The sequence below is a fragment of the Clarias gariepinus genome, chromosome 1 (genome assembly GCF_024256425.1).
Source record: "Clarias gariepinus isolate MV-2021 ecotype Netherlands chromosome 1, CGAR_prim_01v2, whole genome shotgun sequence".
Taxonomy (NCBI): Eukaryota; Metazoa; Chordata; class Actinopteri; order Siluriformes; family Clariidae; genus Clarias; species Clarias gariepinus.
The window spans coordinates 12,301,955-12,325,316 of record NC_071100.1 but is presented as its reverse complement, the minus strand read 5'-3'; the positions used below and the strand labels follow the sequence as shown (position 1 = coordinate 12,325,316).

At 36.6% G+C, this 23,362-nt stretch overlaps 1 protein-coding gene across 1 annotated transcript; it reads left to right on the top strand.

Moving 5' to 3' along the window:
• The first annotated feature begins 1,425 nt into the window (after positions 1–1,425).
• Positions 1,426–8,877, top strand: cldn1 (claudin 1). The gene is made up of 4 exons (XM_053499661.1): positions 1,426–1,780; positions 4,894–5,058; positions 5,282–5,366; positions 8,536–8,877. The coding sequence occupies exons 1-4, from the start codon at positions 1,558–1,560 to the stop codon at positions 8,699–8,701; spliced, it is 639 nt and encodes a 212-aa protein (XP_053355636.1). The 5' UTR covers positions 1,426–1,557; the 3' UTR covers positions 8,702–8,877.
• Positions 8,878–23,362: the final 14,485 nt, after the last annotated feature.

The following is a 23,362-nucleotide window of genomic DNA, read 5'->3' as shown; positions in this document are numbered from 1 at the left end:
TTGCTGTTGGTCTATCAGTGCTTTACAGGAAGATATTACAAAATAGTTCACTCTGGTTAAAGTTCCTCAGCAGTGTGTGCGTTCAATTATGTAGCAGGAGTGCTCGTGTTATTATTATAGAAAGTCTATTAATTTAATCTACAATAATATAATAACCATTTTTGGAGTTTTCCTCTTTATTCCTAATAGGCAGCATCTTGTGGACTTTTTTTTGCCTTTGAGTCAACAATCTGAGGCTTAACTAGTTTCAACTGGTACTTACACACTTGTTTTTCAAAAAGAGTCATGCAAAAAACAAATAGTTTGTGTTAAATGGAAATAAATAATGTTAAACAATATAGATAATAATAGTAGGAGTTGTAATCGATGTTCTGTACTAAACTGGTACTGAAATTGTCAGTGTTCACGAGAACGTCTGCAGGATCGTCATTCACAAGCGTACGGGCTTCTTTAAACGTTTGCATCAATCAAATGCTTTACTGCAGCTACGAGTCTCATCGAGAATTTCAATCAGGTTTAAGTGAGAAATTTCATCACAAATTCCACTTTAACTTGAACTTATAACTTCATGTTATAGCTTATTTTAGTAGTAGTAATATAAATTAATCAATTAATATTTTTTTTACATCACATTTAGATCAAATGTTAACATTTGATTTTTAAATATTTTTGGCAACCACACATAAATCATAGGCATATAGTCATTTTCATTCCTAAAATGTATTAAAACCACATTCTGTTTTCTTTATTGAACTTCCTGTAAGGTAAAAGATTTCTTTAGTGTGTTGTCCTCAGTAAAACAGAACCCCTGATCCGATGGTCATCAGAATGACGTCCAGGATCATCAGGGTTCTATAAAGGAAGTCTACATACAATTACTGTAACAAAAACACATAAAAATCGCATAAATTCATTCATTAATTTTCGTTGTAGCACACACACACACACACACACACACACACACACACACAGACATTTGGCATCTAGACATTTGGCAGAGTGTCTTATTCAGAGTGACTTATAAAAGTGCGTTGACGTGTCCACACTACGGGCAACACTAATTAACCCAATCTGCATGTCTTCGCACTGTGGGAGGAAACCAGAGTACCCAGAGGAAACCCACCAAGCACAAAGATGGGAAGAACATGAACAGATGCACAGACCCAAGGTGAGAATCGAACCCTTGATGAACCATCCAATCTGTTCTACTGTCACCGGTGGTTATTTAACTGTTTTTTAATCATTATTCACAGCACTTAATACATGCTTTTCCTCATGACTACATGCAAATACATGCAAGTTGCCAGCACTTAGTGAATAGTCCACCAGGTGGCAGCAGCGTCCGACATTTGAGTCAGACAGGTGTGTGCTGCTCTCAGGTGGGTGAGTGAGAAGGTGATGCTCACCACAGATTCCACACTTTAGTCCAGGTGAAGCTTCTCTCCTGAACTGCAGCTGACAGCTCTCTCTCTCTCTCTCTCTTTCTTTATCTCTCGCTCTTTTTTCTTTTCCATCTATCAGGAATACCACCCAGTTGTTCCTCATCCAACAGCAGACATGGCCAGTGGAGGGATGCAGCTTCTCGGCTTCACTCTGGCGTTTTTAGGGATGGTGGGCTTGATCATCGCCACCACCATGGCGGAGTGGAAGATGTCGTCTTACGCAGGGGACAACATTATAACAGCTCAGGCCTTGTACGAGGGACTGTGGCAGACCTGTGTGTACCAGAGCACAGGCCAGTTACAGTGCAAAGTCTATGACTCACTCCTACAGCTGCCCAGTAAGACACGGTCACTCATTTTACATTTATTATCTATCTTCTGTCTTTTATTATCTTTGTAGCCTGTTTTTGGTTGTTTGTGTCTTTTTATTATTTTAGCTATTTATTATAATCAATCATTTCTTTTCTATTCTCCTTTCTTGCTATTTTGTTCACTTTCTTCCTATGGAACAGGGATGTCAATATTAATTACATAATCATAGTTTATTATTGTTCCTTAGGAAAAAGTAATTTTTTATACAGTAAAGCAGCAAAGGGTATAGGAATGAGTCTTAATGAGCACCTTTTTTTTTTTTTTTTTTGCAATGTGGGGTCAATTTTGTCTTGTTATATTTTCTTATTTTTGTTTTCTCCTTCCCGCCTTTGCGACACTTCGGCCGGTACTTGCATGTCAGTACATGCCTGTCAGTATTTCAAGTAGTGCTCTACAGACCTTACTATAGACCTTATGCTTCTCCTCCTCCTCCTCCTCTTCCCTGTCCTCATTGTTCATCTCATTTCACCTCCTGCGAGTTCAGACAGGCTGGATAAATGCCTTACATTTCGTGACTGCCATCTCTGGTTTACTCCATACAACATATGAATCAAGTCAATCAGCATGGACACATTAATGGAAAGCATCAACTTGATTAGTGTGCATAAAGGAGTAAACGAGCGCTGGGTAATAAATCATTTAGATATACATCTGGGTGACTTACATGTTTATCTCATTACACATCTGAGCAGTGAGGGTTATGAGTCTTGCTCAAGGGCCCACCTGTGGCAACTTAATCGTGGGGGTTGAACCTTCCGATCAGTAGTCCAACGCCTTAATCACTAAACTACCCCTCCTGTGTTGATAATGTAATAGGTTAGCAAATAAATTTTAGATATAACACTCTTTTTCCTCCTCCTCATCATCATCATCATCATTTTAAGAAAAATGAGAAATGAAGTGCACTCGTGTAAACTCCTGGAATCTCGAGCTGTAAAGGAAATCAAAAGTCAAAAGTTAATTCAAGTAATGAAAAAAACATTTTAAATTGTTCAGTAGTGAATTTTTAAAAAATAATAGTTTTTTTTGTAAAAGGTTAATAATTTAATAAGGATATCTTTCTGATTACAAAAAAGTGTACTTAAAAAACAATAACATTTCTCAAAAATGTAAAAAAAAAATCTGTCCAGATGTCTATCAATTCTTGTTTTGCTCCATGGAGACCTCATGCTAGATAACTGATATGTAGAGATATAGTTTTTTTATGGTTTGTACAGTGAGTAGAAGGTTTTTTTTCATTATTATTATTATTATTATTATTATTATTATTATACAGTTCAGGCTAAATTATCGCATTTAAATAGCATCATTAATTAATGATTATTACTCTTTTATTTCTTTCTAATTCCTCACTAAATAAAGATAAGTTAAGAGAGGAGGATATCCTGGATTTCAAGTTCATTTTGCATCAGTCATTCTAAAAATAAATTATTTTATTTTAAGATTTAACTGAAATGTACATTCTTATCTATAATACACTTCTAAATATTTCAGTAGATTTAAATCTTTTTATTATTATTATTATTATTGCTGGGACAACAGTAAGTATCTAAAGAACCTTTAGCTAACTAGCTAACTGACATCATACCAGGTAGCTAGCATTACGTTTTCTAGCAATTTTAATTTTTCTTTTTTTTTTTTTTTCTTATTATCTACAGATATATCCTGTGTATTCTAACATTACAACAGGTTTTTGTAGCTTCTAGCATTATTGGTCCTAGAAGATTTATTTCAAGGCTGCCATTCTGCTGGTCTTTAATTTCATTACACACAAACACACATAGCTATCTAGCTTGGACTTTTAACATAGCTCATGTGTTAACATTAAACATACTGTTTAATGCAGACTAGCTGACTTTTAGTGTTGTTTCTGTCATTTAAATTCCAGACTACCCGATGAGAGTAAACTATTTATTCGAGTGCTGGTATTTTTGCTTTTATGCACTAGAATTAATAAATAGCAAGCTAACATTATACTGACTGAGGTTGGCACATTAGCATGTTTTGTTATTGTAGCTTTCCAACTCATATAGGTCTCATTTACAGTTTGTTAGATCTCTTTCTCCCAAATAACAGCTCCACATACTGTAAAATAATGGGAAAGAAATATGGAAGAGGTGATATGGCAAAAAATAAAATAAGACAGGCGTTTAAATATGTACAGTACTGTGTCTCCCCACATGCACACATACAACATGCATTTGGCATAGTGCTCTTTATATTAGTAATTTAATTAAATGTTATACTGAACATTATAATAAAGAAAGGGAAACAGTCAGTGCCTAAAGATATAATTAAATAATTAGTTGTTTATGTAATAACTTCAGCAGCGATCTCATTTCCCCTCTCGTCTGTTCCAACCGCTCAGCATTCAGCATCACCAGTATACTCATCACCGACCATCTGTCATCATCTGCACCTGTTTCTCACTGGTTCGTGCCTTATGTTAGATAGGTTTTTGCTTGATCAATTCATAAGTCATTGTGTGACTTAACAAACATTTCTTTGAATCAGTTCAGGTACAGGGACTGGACTGAAAATGAGAGACAAAAACTCTTGTATAAGTCTGGCTCTTTGGAAGCAATTAATGAAAAAATGGGTGTCTCAAAACTACAACACAGTATTGTACAGAATTACTTTACTTCACCAGTACTTCACTTCACTTTGTCCTATTTACTTTGTCTCTAATTCCTACTAAAGCTGTGCCTTGAAGCTTTATCTTTAAATAAAGACTATGTATCGTGTGAATGTGCTGATCAGCTAATTCTCTTAGTACTACTAAATTTTGAATTGATTTCACCCAAACACTTAAATATTTTTGACCGAAATTATGATCTACCTTTCAATCCAGTTAAATTGTCACTTTTAACCCCTTTTTGTAAAGCCCTTTTAACAATCGTCAATGCCGCAAAGCAGCTTTACAGAATCAAAAGCAAATGATAAAAAACGAGTATGAAATTGGTAAAATTAATAAAATGCATGAATCACAACGATCAGAGTTAATTTGCAACATTATAATAAAATCCTTTTGCCATCTGGTCTGTCTGACCTTGGTGTGTTTGTGCCTCCCCTGCCGCAGAGGAGGTCCAGGCAGCTCGAGGGTTCATGCTGACGGGGATCCTGCTGTGTGGCATCGCCGTTCTGGTGTCGTCGGTGGGCATGAAGTGCACAAGGTGTCTGGAGGAAGACGTGGATCTCAAGAACAAAGTGGCCATGGCTGGAGGAGGGTTGTTCATCTTTGCAGGTTTGGATCAATATACAAACGCACCAGCAGTAAACAGTAAAACAATAACTGATGGTGACCTTTTCAGTAAGTCTGAAAAGTTTGTCAAGGCAACTTGTCAGTTTCTGAGTTTCTTCTGATTTCATCCTAATTTGTATAAAATCCCCCAAAATAAAATACCCCAGTGACCATCTCATAATGATATTAAGGCATAAATACGTAAATTCTTTGGTTGGTGTTTCAGGTGTCTGTGCTTTTGTTGCTACCATCTGGTACGGAGATAACGTCAGACGGAAGTTCTTCGACCCCTTCACCCCAACTAATTCAAGGTGAGCAAACATTTTACCACAGTTTTATTTTCTTCATCAAAGACGCATCATTGTCACTGGTTCAGTTTTGCAATTTAATAATACAGAAAATTAATCTGATTTTATTCTGTCTTTAATCTGTTTTAGCTACTTTCCCTTTATTTTCATTCTCCTTTCTATTTTCCGAGCCAGATTTAAGCTTTTGTTTGAAAAATAAAGAAAGAAAGTTTGTATATTTATAATAGGTAATTGTTTGAAACTATTTCCATTCTCATGCATAAAGTTCAAAGCATGTTATCCTGCTCATCCCCTACCTTCATTTGCATATCAAATATATTTCATTTCCTTTAGACATTTGGCAGACGCTCTTATCCAGAGCGACTTACATTTTTTATCTCATTACACATCTGAGCAGTTGAGGGTTAAGGGCCTTCACTCTAAAAAATGATTCTGTGGCCTTGTAAATTTCACAGTTATAAAAAAGTTATGTTACCTTAATAAAATCTCTAAAAGTCACATACATGATTGTTTGAGTTAGACAAATCAAAATAAATGCCTAAAAAAAACAATTATTCATTTTGTCTTAAATTTACACTATAATTTAAGTTTACTTCACTAGTAAAAATCAGTATTTGACTAACTGAATTATATTTTTAACATGCACTTAATATTTTTTGATACATTTCAATCAAAATATCTGGTAATGGAGTAATTGTACTGATTAGTTTCAAGAACTACAATTATAAATTATTCCAACTCAATATTCTTTATGTTTAACAACAAAAACTTAAATAATTGAGTAAATTGCCCTGTGCAAGTGCTCATGGGAAGTCTGGTGTAACATCAGAGACAAAAAGGCTGTGAAGATGTGAGAATGGACATGAAGCATCTGGGACATTCTGGAACATTCCTTACAAATCCTGGTGAGTAAACAGCTAACACAAGTTACTGTAATAATGACTCTGTCTGCCTGCACACACAACTTTATAGGGTGTGTGTTACTGTTCTGAATCCTGTCACAGCCGAGCTCCAGAGCTAACGATAGCTAGCAACAGGCCAGTCCTGGGGTTCAGTGTGATTTAGCTTGTTTGTTCCAACCACCAAACTGCTCAGCTAAAGCGCGGTTAATACAGACACTTAAAATCTGGTGTAAAAGGAGAGATTTAACACCGAGCAGCAGCGCGTGCATGTCCGGGTTTTTTCCGGGTTTCTCGGTGTAAACGGCGGCGGTTGTGCCGCAATATTTGAATTTCTCCCGCCAAATGCGGTGATTTTGCGCAGCCAACCACCACTGTGGCGAGGATATAAAACTAGCATGTTCAAATAATTACCGCGTGTGTACCGGTCCACCTCACACACTGAACCGCGAGTCTGCTCGGTCACTCCGACACTTTAAGGAAGAAACTCAGAACAAATCCGGTTTAAACAGCAGAAATGAGGTGCAGTGTCCGGGTTCTGGCAGTGTTTTATCTGTTACTGTATATGAGTATTTTTTAACATGATTAAACACTGAGCACGCAGCGGCAGATGTTATAAAATAAATGTGCTAAGTACTGTACTAGTAACTAAAGCTATGAAATATAAAGATTTAGTGAAAATACAACATTTCTCTCAGAATTAGATTTGGGAGAAAGTAATATGAAATTTAAATATTGAAGTGAAACATTATGTATGTTCTGATATGTAAGTAAAAGAACCTAAAACTGATTGATTTTGTGTGTGTTTGTGTGAAACATGTTATATATTTTCTATATCTCTTTCACAGCACCAACACCACTAATGAAGAGAAGTTGAATGGAGATAAAACAGGAGGTAAATATCAAGTTTTTTAAATGTTACAGAAGTATTAAATGTGTAACTATTGAATCAAAGATAGAAATAGACTATTAGTCCAAAAAGTATGTATTTGAACGGAAGTACTATTTTACCAGTCTGTTAGACTTTATATTAACAGTCACACTTATACTTATACTATTGTTCCTTTTTCAGGTGCCAGTTTATGGGATGGCGGTGTAAGCTCTGCACATTTGTCGTATCATCAAAAGGAATTCCGATCATTACAGAGTGAAGCATGGTACTGTTGGTCATGGATATTTAGTGTCCTGTCTTCATTTAGACTGTCATTGCTTCTTTAAGACCTGAGAAGGTCTGCACACACATTTGTATGGATCCCACAGTTTGCAGGAAACTGAAGTGAAGGTGTGCAATCTTTCAGATGTAAAATGTGACTCATTAGATTATAATACAAAAGTCTACTTCCCATGTGTTAACTGTATAATACTTGTGGCAGGAGTATTGTTTCTGAGACTGTTTACTAATAACATAAATTCAGCTCCTTGTTTATGATCTTGTTACGTGTCATTTGCAAAGTAAACCAGGTTGAGTTTAGACTTCATGTCTGGTCAAATTTGGCGAATAAATGTTTAATTAAAATGAAAATGTGTGTATTGTTTCTTTCATTCAGTTAAAATATTTAGTAAATGTACTGTAGCACATTTGTTTATTAAATAATAGTATAATTTTCAGTATCTTCTACCTTCCATTTCAATTATATCTACTCAATTATTTTACTCATTTTCACTTTTCATTAACTTCTAATTTTCATTACATTTACTCAATTTTGTACATCATTGTACTAAATATAGTTATTCAGGTCTACTTAATTTTTTTACTGACTTGTACTCAATTCATGATGTATATTTTACATGATTTTTATATTTTTTTATATTTACTCAATATTTTTAAGTGTAAAAATGTTTCACCAAAAAAATTGAGTACAGCACAGTTTTATTTTTTAGAGTGTTGCTCAAGGGCCCAACAGTGGCAACTTGGTGGTTGTGGGGTTTGAACCTGGGATCTTCTGAACCGTAGTCCAATGCCTTAACCACTGAGCTACCCCTGTCCCAAAATATATGCGTATTATGACATAATAACACCCCTTTTTACTTGTTTTACACTATTTCCAGTTTTTCAATGCAACTTTTAACTTACTATATGTCTTAATAGAAAATATATCAACACCACTTCCACACAGACTAGTGAATAGAGAGTAAATACTGTAAAATGGAATCCTATGAGGATTTAATGGCTTTAAAACAATCAGTCACTTTTATCTGGGTAAATCAATTGTTCCCAGTTAATCACAGCAGGACTGCACAGATGTAAATCTGGATGTTCCCACTGTTTACAGGTACGAGTTCGGTAAGGCTCTGTATATTGGCTGGGGTGCGTGTTCTCTCGCGGTGATCGGCGGCAGCTTGCTGTGCTGTACCTGTGGCCAGAAGACTTCAGCAGGCACAGGACCTCGTTACCCAGCGGGCAATCCCAAACAACCCTCACAGCCCGGCTACGTCTAACACTCTGCTCTGTCCATACACTCAGGCTACATCCAGGTCCAAGCTAAAACAAAGAGTTACAGAACAAATCATCAAAGCCACCAGATTCCTTTTTCTTTTATGTATTGCAAAATTACAATTGTAATATTTCTTCACTCAGATCAGTTTTTTTTAATTATTTCTGATTAAATAATGCACTGTCATGCATTAATTATTTTGTCTTGTTTCATCAAAAACAATGGATTGTTAGTTTTTGTCAACTAAATCCTTGATTCAAAGAAATTAGATCAGTTTACACTGATTTTTTTTCCTGCAATGAAACTGTGTTAAAATTCCCCAAAAATTACATTTTAAGCTCTTCGACATTCATTTTTCTCTCCTCCAAATATACCGTACTGTGCAAAAGTATTGCCCCCCCCCCCACATCCCATCCTCCCTTATACATACTGTATTTTGTCCTCAGAGAAGTGTGTTTTGTTTGATAAGCCATACAATGACTTATTAATCATTTAAGCATAAAAAAAACATCTAACTTATGACATGAATCAGTGCAGATGATGACAGATGATCAGGCCGGTGATTATTATACTGCTGATGCTGAATGCTAAATGGTTGGAACAGACGAGAGGGGAAATGAGGTCGCTGTGGAGGTTCTTACATAAACAACCAATTTTTAAACCATATCTTTAAGTATTTATCCTTGCAGCCTGTCACAGTAACACACTTCTTGAATTAAATCTATATAATTTCATTTAATATGAAGAAATCAGGCGTGGCTCAGTACTGTACATAATATTAAAGGAAGTCGACAGTCTAACTGGATATTTCTAACAGAACCTTATGTTGATTAGTGATATATTTCTGATAAAATAATGTTAAAAAACAACTTTTTTACCTTGTCATAAAAAATATTTTTATGACAGAATACATGACAGTGAAGTAAGGAATCAAACAAAAATGGATCTGTTATTATAATTATTGTTTGTTTGTTTGTTTGTGTTGTGAATTAAAGTGCTTTATTACTCTTACACCACAGCAACTGACTGAGTTCTACAAATATTGGTTCATTAAGTGATAATAGTTACTCTAGATGATCTTGAATTTTATCGATTTACAGCTACATGTTTTAACAGATATGCCTGTATGTATGACTTTTTTTTTTTGTATCTTATTTTGTAGTAATGGAAATATAGTAAAAAAAAAAAAAAAAAGCAGATTGTGATGTTGTTGAAAAAGTGAGGACGTGAGGGAGACTTTGCTTAGATGCTCAGACTGCATAAATATTAAAATACATCTGAACAGAATTTAGAAGTTGAATTTACAGGATGCAGAACTCGACAGCGTAGCGGTATAGTCATATTTCATGAGTGTGACCTCCTCACTAATCATAAACTACACATGTTCAAGTCATTTTGTTTTGTGAATTGAATTGTAAACTATAAAGGTTTGTTCTTTTTTTTTTTTTTTTTTTTTATAAATGCTGAAAACATTTTTAATGTCACAAATTAATCCAATAAAATCTTGTTTTTGTACAACACCTGCGATTACCTTTTCTTCTTCTTTTTTTTTCAACTGATGCAAGTAGGCTTAAGGCCCGCATTACACACAGCTTGCAACACAACAACATGTTTACTGCACGGTCACTGTGTCGCTGTGAACATGTTTACGGGTAACAATACTTGCTTTTAGATAATAATTATAGCTTTGTGTGTGTGGTTGTGTGGTACTGTAAGTGTTGAATATTTGTTAAAGCGATCAACAAGGAGCGAAGCGTAAAACCTTGCTTCTTCACTGGAATGCGCTGGAAGGCAGCTGGGTGTGTTCGGTGGTGACAGGAGAACCTGTGGAGACACGTTCACAAGCGCAGGATCCGCAATAATCCCATGAAGATAAGAGAGCGGAAAACATGCCCGTGGGGGATTTTTTTTTGTAGTGTTCTGCTGTAACACAGATACACAGATATATGTCTTATGTGCAGTGTTATAGTTCTACCAAAAAATATATATAATAATAATAAATTTGCATTGACTTATACGGTAGGATTAAATAAAACTGCAAAAATAACTAATATCCTATTAGTCATTTTTATACCATAAATTTGCTTTGGTTTTGTCCACGTTGATGACTAAAATGTTACCAAATCAATATTTCAATTTACCCTTCCCTGCCTTCATTTGCATATGGAACATGATTGGCTCTTATAATTTATGATGTAACAATGTATGATGTTGATTGATGAGGTTACTTTGCATATTTGTTGTGGATTAAAGTTGTGATCTAAACAATTTGTTTCTTGGTTATTAAAACTATCACTTAAAATTGTGAAATTCCGGGCCAACACCGATGTTTAAAATTAACACAGTTACCGGCGTTCTTTTGTTTGGTTACACCTCGTACGTGTTTCATACAGCATACAGTAAGTTCTCATAATGTGGATTCTCATGTGGAGGTATGGTAATGGGAAATAATGCCACCAGGTGTTACCCTTTTTTCAGTTATGCTAAACTAGATTTGAAGAGGAACAAACGCGTGCTAGCAGTTCCGCTCTAAATAACAACCATGCTGAGCTTTTTCCTCCATAAGGATCGGTGTAGCAAATGATTGTTGTATTCTATATTATATATACCATATTCCAGTCACGTGAGATTCTTACTAATGTACATAATGTTGTTACTGTTTCAGTGGCCTATTCTATGTTTTAAATTCCAGAGCATTAGATCATCAGGTGAGAATGCACATACTGTACCTGCACATGATACATGGTGTGTGTTTACTGGTTTAGTGGATCTTTGGTGCTTTACATAGTTGTGTAACACATTACTGGTGGTTAAGGTGTGACTCGGTTTTAGCCAAGCTTTAAAAGAAACGTGAGTCATTTATTTCACTCATTTATATAAAGTTAATACATGAATTAATATATTAAGTATTTATACACTTGACTGTTGAAACCACTATTTGATACATTGGGAAACACTGGAGAAGTGGACCTATAAACTAATAAAAAAAAGTTTTAAAAGCGAAAGGAAAGGGTAGCATATTCAGAAAATATGCTACCCTTAGATAAATATTAAAATGTTCCACAAGCATTAAATGGGAACATTTGAACTTACACTTCCCTGCATCCAGTACATGCACTTTCCTCTGAGTTCTCTATAACCTGCATATCTTGAGCAAATCTGCTGGAGCATGTTAGACAACCAGGCCACAGAGGAACCTGCCCTGACACGAGCTATTCTGTACCCTACAACTCCTGCAAAAAAAAACCCAACAGAATAAGTGTATCATGATTAAAATCCTGCCTTAGCTTATTCATCTTTATTCCTGATAAAAACACTGAAGTTAAAATGACATCAATGGGAGGAGGAGTTTACACTACAGTACATATGACCTCAGGCAGGAGATCCTGTAGTCTGGGCGTGGTGACTCGGAATCGTCTCTGCTCGCTGGATTTCTCCACTGCCTGAGGGCACGTGTGTGTACTGCTGTGGCAGCTCAGGGGGTGGCAGCACTGATCAGATCAGAGTTCAGTGATTATTTAATCTAGGCTGTGGTGTAGAAATACATAACAACAAACACATTTTTTAGGGTTTCAAGACACACACACACACACACACTAACACACACACACACACACACACACACACACACCTACACACACACACACACACACACACACACACACACACACACACACACACACACATACACACACACCAGCATAGGCAAGTTTAAAACAACACTAAACACAACATTTCACAAGAACAGGACCAGACTTGCTGGAAAAAGGTAGCAAATGGGCAAGAATGCAAAATACAGAAAATACATGTACAGAAATATAGTACATAGTCAAATTCTAAATGGATCGATGGATTTATAGATAAATAACTGATAGATGGATGAAGCAATGGATGAACAGAAAAGGTTTATTGGATGGATGAATGAATAGATTAATGGATAGCTTCATCTGGATGGATGGATGGATGGATGGATGGAATAATAATGAACGGATAGATGAACTGAGGGATGGATAATCTAATAACTAGATGGATGAATGAACAGATAAGTGTATAAATAAATGGAAAGGAGGAGAAATGAATGGATGGATGGATGGATGGATGGATGGATGGATTAGGTGGATAAATGAATAGAGGGATGGATTGACTACTAACTGGATGAATGAACAGATAAGTAGAGGGATTAATGGAAAGATGGATGGATGGATGGATGGATGGATGGATGGATGAAATAATAATGGATGGATGAACTGATGGATGGATAATCTAATAACTGGATGGATGAATGAACAGATAAGTGTATGAATAATTGGAAAGGAGAAGAAATGAATGGATGGATGGATGGATGGATGGATGGACAGTGGATGGATGAATTAGGTGAATGAATGAATAGAGGGATGGATTGACTACTAACTGGATGAATGAACAGATAAGTAGAGGGATTAATGGAAAGATGGATGGATGGATGGATGGATGGATGGATGGATGGATGGATGGAATAATAATGAATGGATGGATAATCTAATAACTGGATAGATGAATGAACAGATAAGTGTATGAAAAATTGGAAAGGAGGAGAAATGGATGGATGGTTGGACGAATGGATGGATGGATGGATGGATGGATGGATGGATGGATGGATAGTGGATGGATGAATTAGGTGAATGAATGAATAGAGGGATGGATTGACTACTAACTGGATGAATAAACAGATAAGTAGAGGGATTAATGGAAAGATGGATGGATGGAAAGATGGATGGATGGATGGATGGATGGATGGACTGATAAAAATGGATGTACAGACAGGTTAATGAGTGGATAAACTGATAGAAAGATGGAATGTAGAAATAGATGAAAGAGTTCAGTTGGGGAAAGGTGGATTAAATAGAGGAATGGATAAATAGATGAATAGATGGGTGGATGGATAGAAATCAGTTTGAAAGGTTTCCTGCATGTTCATGTATAAATGTTACATTTACAACAGATTTAATTGTATTATTGATGATAAAACAGAGGTCGTTTTTAGATCTCAGAGATGACATCCATAATGCTCCATGTTTATCTGGTTGGTAAAGATTTGCTCCTGATTTGCATCTGATGCACAGGACCTTAATGTCTCCTTAATGTCATGGAAAGTTATTTTGCTGGAGAAGAAAGATACAGAATGGTTTAAATTGTTTGCTACACCAGCTCACATTTTCATTTCTGCCTCCTGATGTGCAAAAGCCAATCAATAATGCAAAATTCTGGCACATTCTCACGACAGGTCTCGACAATAAACTGTCATTATATGCAGCCGGTATTTATTCAACACAACTCCTTATTTTGACATTTACGTGTTCACATGACTAATGAGATCTTTTGTTTGTGGTCTCTTTTATAGTCAGCTTTCCCCACAAGATGGCACTCATGCATTTCTTACAGATTTATACATTGACTTTACATTTCCCTGCAGACAGCACATTATTATAGACACTCGTCATCCTAATCACAAACTGTTTCAGTGGCTGCCATCTGGCAAGAGACTCCGGTCACTCAGGGCACAAACTGAAAGACTGAATAGTAGCTTTTTTCATCAGGCTATATGGGCATTAAATACACAACTTTAATAATAACTGACAAAATGTAGCTAAATGTTGTTTGTTTTTATCGTTTATTCATTTATTTACCTATTTAATTGAAACTGCACAGTCAGTTAATACGTGAGTCAGTACAACCATGTATGTGAAAGATAAAATTCTTGAATATTGACTATTATACAGTTTTCTTTGTGGTTTATATATTTAATATGCCAGTTTCCTCTGGTATCCTCCCACAGTCCAAAGACATGCAGGTTAGGCTAATTGATTTTCATAAATTGTCCATATTGTGTGAACAAGCATGTGAGTGTTTCTATTGTGTGTGCCCTGCCATGTATTGGCACCTTGTCCAGGGAGTACCCCACCTTGTGCCCTAATTCTCCTGGGATAGGCTCCAGGCCCCCCGTGACCCTGCATACAGGATAAAGTGGTATAGACGATGAGTAAGTGAGTGTTAGAGACTTTTCTGAAATACTCCAATACTTTAGAACTGCTTGATATCAGTTTTTTTCTTTTATTTAACATGAATACCAATATTCATACAATATTATGCAATTATATTCAATTTAATATTATATATTAAATTCAATATTATACAATTTCCTTTTGGGATTAATAAAGGACTCCATCTATCTATCTATCTATCTATCTATCTATCTATCTATCTATCTATCTATCTATCTATCAATATGCGTGGAGGTAAAAACAATACATTTATATCATTAGTTGATTTAAATACTCTACCTTGTTTGACTAAATGGTGTATAAACCTCCTAGCAAAGGAGCCTGAATAAATCCTGTGTTGCTTAGTACGACAAAATTTGATGGCAGATATCACTGGAAACAAAAATAATAATCCACCGCAGTCTCAGAGGCAGATCAGTAGAGCAATTTTTCCTGGAAAATATGTGCTTCATTATTCAGGATTTGCAGTGCGGTGTGAAGCAGCGGTGGATTTAGAAAGGGGTGGCAAAAGATTATCACAGTAAATAAATAAATAAATAAAATGTAAAAAATGATAATAATTAAAAAAAAAAACTTTTTGAAATCATAGCATGCATGTATGCTTCTATCTATCTATAGATCTATCATTCATCTATCCATCATCTATCATTGAATCAAAAATGTTTCATGTTATTTTGCACTGGAATTGACATAAGCAGAGATTCAAATCATACCATGAGGTCACCTGTCTCCCTGTCTCCATCTGTCTCACCATCAGCCCTGCTTCTGTCCCTCGCTTCAGTTCAGCTGCCTCACCTTCCTCTCCATGTTCATTTCTACTTGTTTCTCTTCCCTCATTTCCTCTCTCTCTCTCTCTCTCTCTCTCTCTCTCAGGCTTGCTTTTCCCCAGACCTCAGCCTTTTATGGGCAATATTTTAAACCATATTTTTTTACTTTGTTTTCATTTCCTTTTTACTACTGTGACCTACAGCAGTGAATAAGTTGTTAAAATCCACAAAGGTTATATATCTTGTATAAGTGCTTAAAGGCATTTAAGAATGATCCCAATAAGAAAGTGGATCTCTATCTATCATGCGACATTACGGAACATACACACCACCATTACTGAATCCCATTTAGCAAATTATACTGTAGATGTACCTGAGTTTAACTGGTGCAGTCCTTTCACGACTTGACAAAGCTCTTATTTCAGCTGGAAATACCGCAGAAGTTCACGACGTGTCTTGTACAGCGGTGTGTGTGTGTGTGTGTGTGTGTGTGTGTGAAGTGTTCTGAAAGCGTTCTTGTTTGTTTCAATCCTAAAAAACTTATGGACATAGCTGTGGTTTTGTTTTCCATTCACAGTGCTAGGAACTATAAAGTTGGGGTGGGGGTTGGTTGGTGTGGGAGGGGGGGGGTATGAGGGGCAAGCATATAGTAGGGAGGGCACCTGCCCCCCTACTTGCCCCGTGCCCCTTGTAGATCCGCCCCTAAGGTGGAGGAACAGTAGGTTTTCTGTTTCTTCTAAATAATGCTTACATACATTGGACCTTACCTACAGCATTTAAACGTATTTCTCATGAATAGTGAATGAAAACTCACTCGGATCATCTGGTTCATTTTGCTGGAAAACATATAGTTGTGTGCAACTCCTTTTGAATGATTTTAAAAAGTGGGTCTATTTGGCATTCGTCTACAAAAAGGAAGTTAAAATTAATATTACAGATTTTATTTTTATCACAAGCTCAAAAGTTTGCATCTGGTTAACAGACACTAGTTAATTTATTGTGCATGTGCTTCAGTAAAGTGTCTAAGAACATAGAACATTTAACGTTTGTATTATTTTTTTTATTATAATTTATGATGTTTCGTTAATAATAAACTCGAGCCCTTCCAAAAAAACACGATTTCACACATCGTAAAACGAAGAGATTATTGGTGGAAAATATTGCTTAAAAGAAAAATGCTTGGGGAGACTGAAGAGAAACAGTGATATAAAATACTGGGAAACACTTCACTTCACACATCTACATTGGAGGTCAACATCTAGGGTGCAGTATTGAATAGATATGAAAATAACCAGCCTTTTTCCTGCTTTCAAATCTGATAATGATTCTCAGCTCATTCCATGATGTTTTTTTTTTTTTTTTTTGTAGAAAAGTTAAAAGAGCATCTGCAATTCATTTATTCATTCATTCTAGTTCAGTTCAATTTTTTTCCATGGTCAGAGCTTTAAATCCAGTTGGATGGAATGCACCCTGGATGAGATGCAGAGCACCAAGAACATACACACACCTTAAAACAATCACCAACCATGCATGGCATACAGTAGCTAATCCACACGCCAGCATGTTTTGTGGTTGTAGACAGAAATCAGAGTCAACCTCATAAGGATGTAATGCAAAACGTTACACAGAGAGAAACCCGAGCTTTGGAAGGAATGAGCGACCCTCAATCTCTGGGCTCATTGCAACTGCAGGACATTGGTGAGGTCCACTAACTCATTAAGGTCTTCATGAGATTGCTTCCTTGTGAAACTGGTGATTTGTTGTATGTTCAGCTACTAACAAGCCAACAATGGAGCCCAAGGCTTAGATTAAGCCAACTGGTGTTTCCAAAGTGCCTTGGTATAGGCTCCAGCCCTCCCATGACCATGTGGTATAGAGAATAAGTAAGTGATATTTTTTCCCAACAATTGATGAGATATAACATAAAATACCTCAATTTTAGCCATGCGTTAAATTATACCAAATGCACCTGTGCCCTGGACATATCTATGGTAGAACTTAATGTGAGCAGTCTACATTAAACACTCAACAATCCAGCTGTAAGCAGTTCCCAAACATCTCACCGTTTCTTCTTTTTACACCAAAGTGTCTGTACTGGTGATCTTTCAAACCTTAGCACACATAGGTATGCTTTTTACATCTGGCATTTTCACACTCTGATTTTTATAAAGGTCTTGGAACCTGGAGCCAGCCTGGTTAATATTGGTCAGAAGCCTTTGCACAGCTAATTTCTCTTAAACTCAGCTCTGTATGGTGGTGACTGACATACCAGAGATGGTAGCTTAGTGCCACGCTAACCTCGTCAGTGCTCGTTTTCCACTGAGCAGATGCAATGTTGGAAGAACTCAGGCTTAGCTCAGTCTCTTAAAATACACAAAATGTCCCCATTCAGAACCAGTCTGATGTTTTCCAGGCCAAACAGAGCAAAGCCAAAGATGACACCTACCCTTCACGAAGCTCCTCATGAGAGACCTTATTATTTAATGCTGCTGGACATCAACACCGGGTCCTGTATATAGAAGTGGCCTGATGACAGGTTTTAGGCCCCAGTGAGATGTCTTGGCAACCAGTAATAGGAAATTTTCCACCTGGGGTCCTGCAAAGACCTCAGTCTTAAAGGGACTCTCTGCGCAACAGGGTTCTGTTCACAGACATGCTAATGTAGTAGTATCCGTTATATTGACTTAGGACTTCTTATATACCATATATACACTGAGTGTCTATCTGAATTTTTAGTCATTTTTAGACAAGTTTGTGAGAAAACCCAAAACCTAAGGGGGAAAAAAAGTCTTTTTTTTTCCATTTCTGCACTGGACAGGGCTTACACAAGCAAGTCAAAATTTCCCCCTAGTTGTCAACTCATACACTAATAGTCCCGCCCACAGCTTGACGCCCAGCTCTGCTCAAGTCCATCACTAACTGCTTATAGATAACTTCTTAGTTATAGTTTATTTTTATTTTTATTTTATTTAGTGGGCTTTGTCCCTTTCTATTCTATGGGTCACCATATTGGATCATCTGGTCCACAAGATCTAACTCATATTCTTTATTTTCAATGCTGGATGCCCTTCCTGTCACTACCCACCACATTGCTTCTGGATCTCAGTGGTAAACATATAAACAGTTGGAGTTAAGGGCCTTGCTCAAGGGCCTAGCAGTGGCAAATCTGCAGTGATGGTACTTGAACCCCCGAACTTCCGATCGGCAACCCAGGGCCTCAACTGTTTCAACTTTCATATTATTAAATGTCTGAAAATTAATTGCCTGATTAAGGCCCCAAAAAAACAGATGTTTCTAATCCCGGCGTTCTGATTGGCTACAGTAGGTCAATGCCCATCCAAAAAGGGGTGTTTTGGAGCAGTTCATTTAAAGTTCGATAGACCAAAAGGAAATCAAGTGGCCAAAATACTTGATCTGAGTTTTTTCCTTTGGAAGGAAAATTAAATGGCACATTTTGGCTACCTCGGAGTCTTAGGGAAACCTTTGGAAAGAAAGAGCATAAAATGTGTCCTTTTAGCTGACATTTAAAAACCAGAGTTGGACACACCCCTGAGGACAAACATGAAGTTTTAATTGCCAGCACCTCTGATCTTCTGACCAATCAGACTATAGATAGATATCAATGGCACTATGGTACAGTCGATTGAGACTTGAATAAAAAGAAATAAACACAAAGATAAACAACCAACAATATTGTGATTCATATCATCAGTGATTTCCTCCTTCCTGTGTTATTAAATATGGATGGCATCGCTGTGAAACATTTGGCTGAACCTGCCTTGCCTGGCATAGGCATCTCAGAGAAACTAAAAGTAGTCCAAGAATATTTCAGTCTGCCATGTTCAGGACACGACACTGACCCGTTGGCCGAGAATGTTTGCTCATGTGTATTCAGGATTGTGAAAAGATTCCACATGAAACTTTCTCCTGACTAAGGAATAATCCACCTAATCCTACAGCCACAACTGACATGAGACCTCAGCGGAGTGTCCAGCTGCAGCGGAGACGCGTCCAAAAGGTTCGACTCATAAATCGACCTAAATGGAGCTGAGTTGCCAAGTACATAAAAACTGGCCATGGAGAATGTATAGCACACACATGCTGAGGACTGTCTAAACGTGGACTCTTGGGCTCCTCACGTCTCCACAGGATTTTTTATTTTTTTTATATTTAATGACTTCGGGTGACATCTTTTCATTTCAGAAGTCTAGAGATTTATTATTGTTCATAAATATTTAAAATCAGCATAAGACATCTGATCCATAAAGCCGGTTTGAGAGCGCTGTGCCGGGGACCCCTCTACACGATTATACTACACAAAGGGATTTAACCCGTGTCTCACTCCTTTCTCTTACATGCAAATCTTTTTAAAGTCTGTGGAGCAAAAACAGGGAAAAACTGGCCCACACATTCTCTCCAAACGTCCTCCAGAAACTTCGGGTTCAACTACGCTCCATCCAGGATTACAGTTACCTGTTACTGTTAATAGCTATGGTTTTAAATATCTACTGTATGTTTTTTTTTTTTTTTTCAATATTTCTGATACTAGATTTCTAGGTCATCTGAATGGTATCCTGATATTCTTAAAGTGAATGTGGATGACCGGGTTATTGATCAGAATTGCAACAATTGCTTTTTTTTTAGACAGTGTGAGTATTTATTTATTTTATCTATTGATTGATTAAAATATATAACCTATGTTGTGTGTCACGTTGATCAATAAAATAAGTGCCTCTTTCACTGAGCCTAAGAACATGGGGAAAATAATAATAATAATAATAATAATAATAATAATAATAATAATAATAATAACAACAACAACAATAATAATAACAAAAATAATAATAATAATAATAATAATAATAATAATAATAATAAATGCTCAAATTTTTGAGCAATTTCCCTCTGGGATTAATAAAGTTATTTGAATCTTGAATAATAATAATAATAATAATAATAATAATAATAATAATAATAACTGAATGTTAGGTGCTAGTCTACACATGCTTTTAAGGCATTTCATACAAAAAAAGGTTGTTAGCAAGGCAGTGTTACTTACTCCATTTTTCATGAAGTGCTAGATCAAGACCAAATCTGTTCATAAAACAAAACATTCCTTGGCTTTTGGATCTCCTCCCTTTACCCCTCTGGCATAATGGTTCTTGTTATACATGTTGAGAAATCAGGATTTTTACGATGAGCTGCAGAACTTTAGCTGAAAGTTTAACAGCAACACCTTTTTTTTCTCTCTCTTATTGCATGATCTTGGCATTTGGCTCATTCTGTCATGAATAATCTCACTGGAGCGACAACATGACGTCCCAGCATATTAAATGAAACCCAAGTGATACACATTACTAAAGAGAAATTCTAACAACTGCTTTACATCTGACAGATATTAAGATTAGTGCGTGATCAGTCTGTATTAGTTCTTCGCACATCAACAGGTGTATGAAGCTGTTGAAGGTCTTAATCATCTGAGGGCCTATCGTCTCTGGTCTTGTATCTGTTACTCCTTTGGCTCACACTATCTTCCCAAACAACTTATTATATGGACAGGATACAGCTGAGCAATTGAGAGATAACGATAATTAATGATGTAAGGATTTAAAATTGTGGTTTTGTGATCTGCCAAACAAAGCCTCCAATGGCCAATTTAGAGATTTTATCCAGAAAAATCACCTAGAAAACAAATATAGTGACTCATTTTTGCAGTATGTGGACATCTGGTCATTATATCCACAGGAGATTTCCCCTCCACTATTCTGGAAAGACTTTCAACTAGACTTTGAAGCATGGTTTGGGGGATTTGTGTTCATTTAGCGAAAAGAGCATTAGTGATCTGTGGGGAGGCTCCAGTTCCAGTTCATCTCAAAGCTGTTAAGTGGAGTTGAGGACAGGTCTCTTTTCAGGACAATCAAGTTCTTCTAATTCAACCTTTCCAAACCATGTCTTTGTTCTGCATAAGGAAATTGTCATACGGTAACATGTTTGGACTTCACGTCAAACCATGACATTCTATACAAGAAGTTGCAGAATAACTGCATATGGCTGTGACGGCCAGGTGTCCACATACTATTGGCACAAGTGTGGACAAGTGTATGTATATCTGAATTTGTAACATGTCATGCAAACTTTCATGAAGAACCAACAAAAAGTTGGAAACGTTGGTACCATTTTCTCCCAAACCTCCTCAGATCCCAATCACACCAATACAAGTGTTGTATTTCTTACATACATGTGTGTGTAGCTTCTGAGGGACTGCTCCTCTGACAGCTCTGTAAAGCACACAGCATGAGATCTGTTTAAGAAAGCCTGCTTTAGATGTAATCCAAGGAAGGGTGTGTACATGTACATGTAAAAGTCATCATCTGGAAAAGTCTATGATCCAAGACTCTAAGAAAATACATCAGTCCGAGTTAAAGCAAAACAACCAGTAATGACTGCTGAAAATATCCTTCCAGCTGTCAGTCCACAGCTGGATCAGCACCAGATAAGCTGGAATAGGAACCACTGCCATTTCAATCCCAAAATTCCCACTCCAATCATCCAATTGATGCTACAATGTTGAAAAATGAGTTGTAGAATGAGTAAGTCATGATAAAACGAGGGGTGTTTAAGTCAAACAAGGACTTTTGTTTGTGTAGAACAGGGGTCTTCAAATCCAGTCCTGGAGGGCCAGCGACCAGCACAGTTTGTAATTCACCAACACCTAAACACACCCACTGAACCTAGTAATTAACAGATTAGTTAAATTAGCTGTGTTTGAGAAAAAGAATCACCAAACTGTGTCGAACACTGGCCCTCCAGGACTGGATTTGGAGACCCCTGGTGTAGAATAGCAGAACACAGTTGAGAGAGTAAAACCTCCCTTTATTTCTCTATATAATCTCCTGCTACACTAGTGCACTTATCCCAGGGTTTGTTGGGATAAGCGTCCCTATTTGAGCCACCTCGGCCGGGATCGTCATTCATGGAGGTACGGTCTTCTGAAAACGAGTCTCGTCACTGTACTGTGCTTAAAGTCCTCCATAAATGTCAATCAGTTTTACGCCTTCATTCACCAGAAATGTCATCACAAGTCCCGGATTGACTTGAATGCCCCTTGTACTTATCACTTTTGTTAGATGAACATTTTAAAACAAACTTTTGATTTAATAAAGGACAGAATGTAGTTCCTATAATTTAATATTTGCATTTAAAGTAATTGGCAAATTACAATGAAATTAATAACACTAAAAAATATACAGATTATTATAAACAAACCCTTTTGTACTGAAAATCTTCCTATGTCGGAACACTTACAGTTACCGATTTCCCAGAGGTTCCGAGACCCTGGAGACTCCTTCCACAGATGTTATGGAAATCTCCACCATATCAGTTATACATTTCAACACAGCACCCATACTGTGAGCATGGCTAATTAAATTTAAATCTAATGCTAAACTTTGCCTTCTGTTTGACCCGGTTAAGGTCGAAGTAAAGTTTCTATATCCCGAGTAATTGCTTTTCCCTGTAACTTTCAATGAACTGTTTTAAAGATGTTTATGTAGAAATAAACCTCTGTGACTGTGAACTAAATAGACTCAGTTCCCAGCTGTTTTTCTATAAAAACGCAGCTACATTTAACATGAAGGGTGTGCGGTCGGCACTCAAATCGGTCACTATAAGTTCAACAACAACATTTCACCGTCTTATTCCGAGCTGATTAAATTTTACCCATTGTTGTGATACTTTAGAGAAATATGACTACAATCGCTACAATCATCATTTATACAATCTTTTTTGTAATCTTATATGTAATCTTATTCTTGACCAATTGCCATGCTATGTCAGGAGTAATGGAACCTTTTTCTC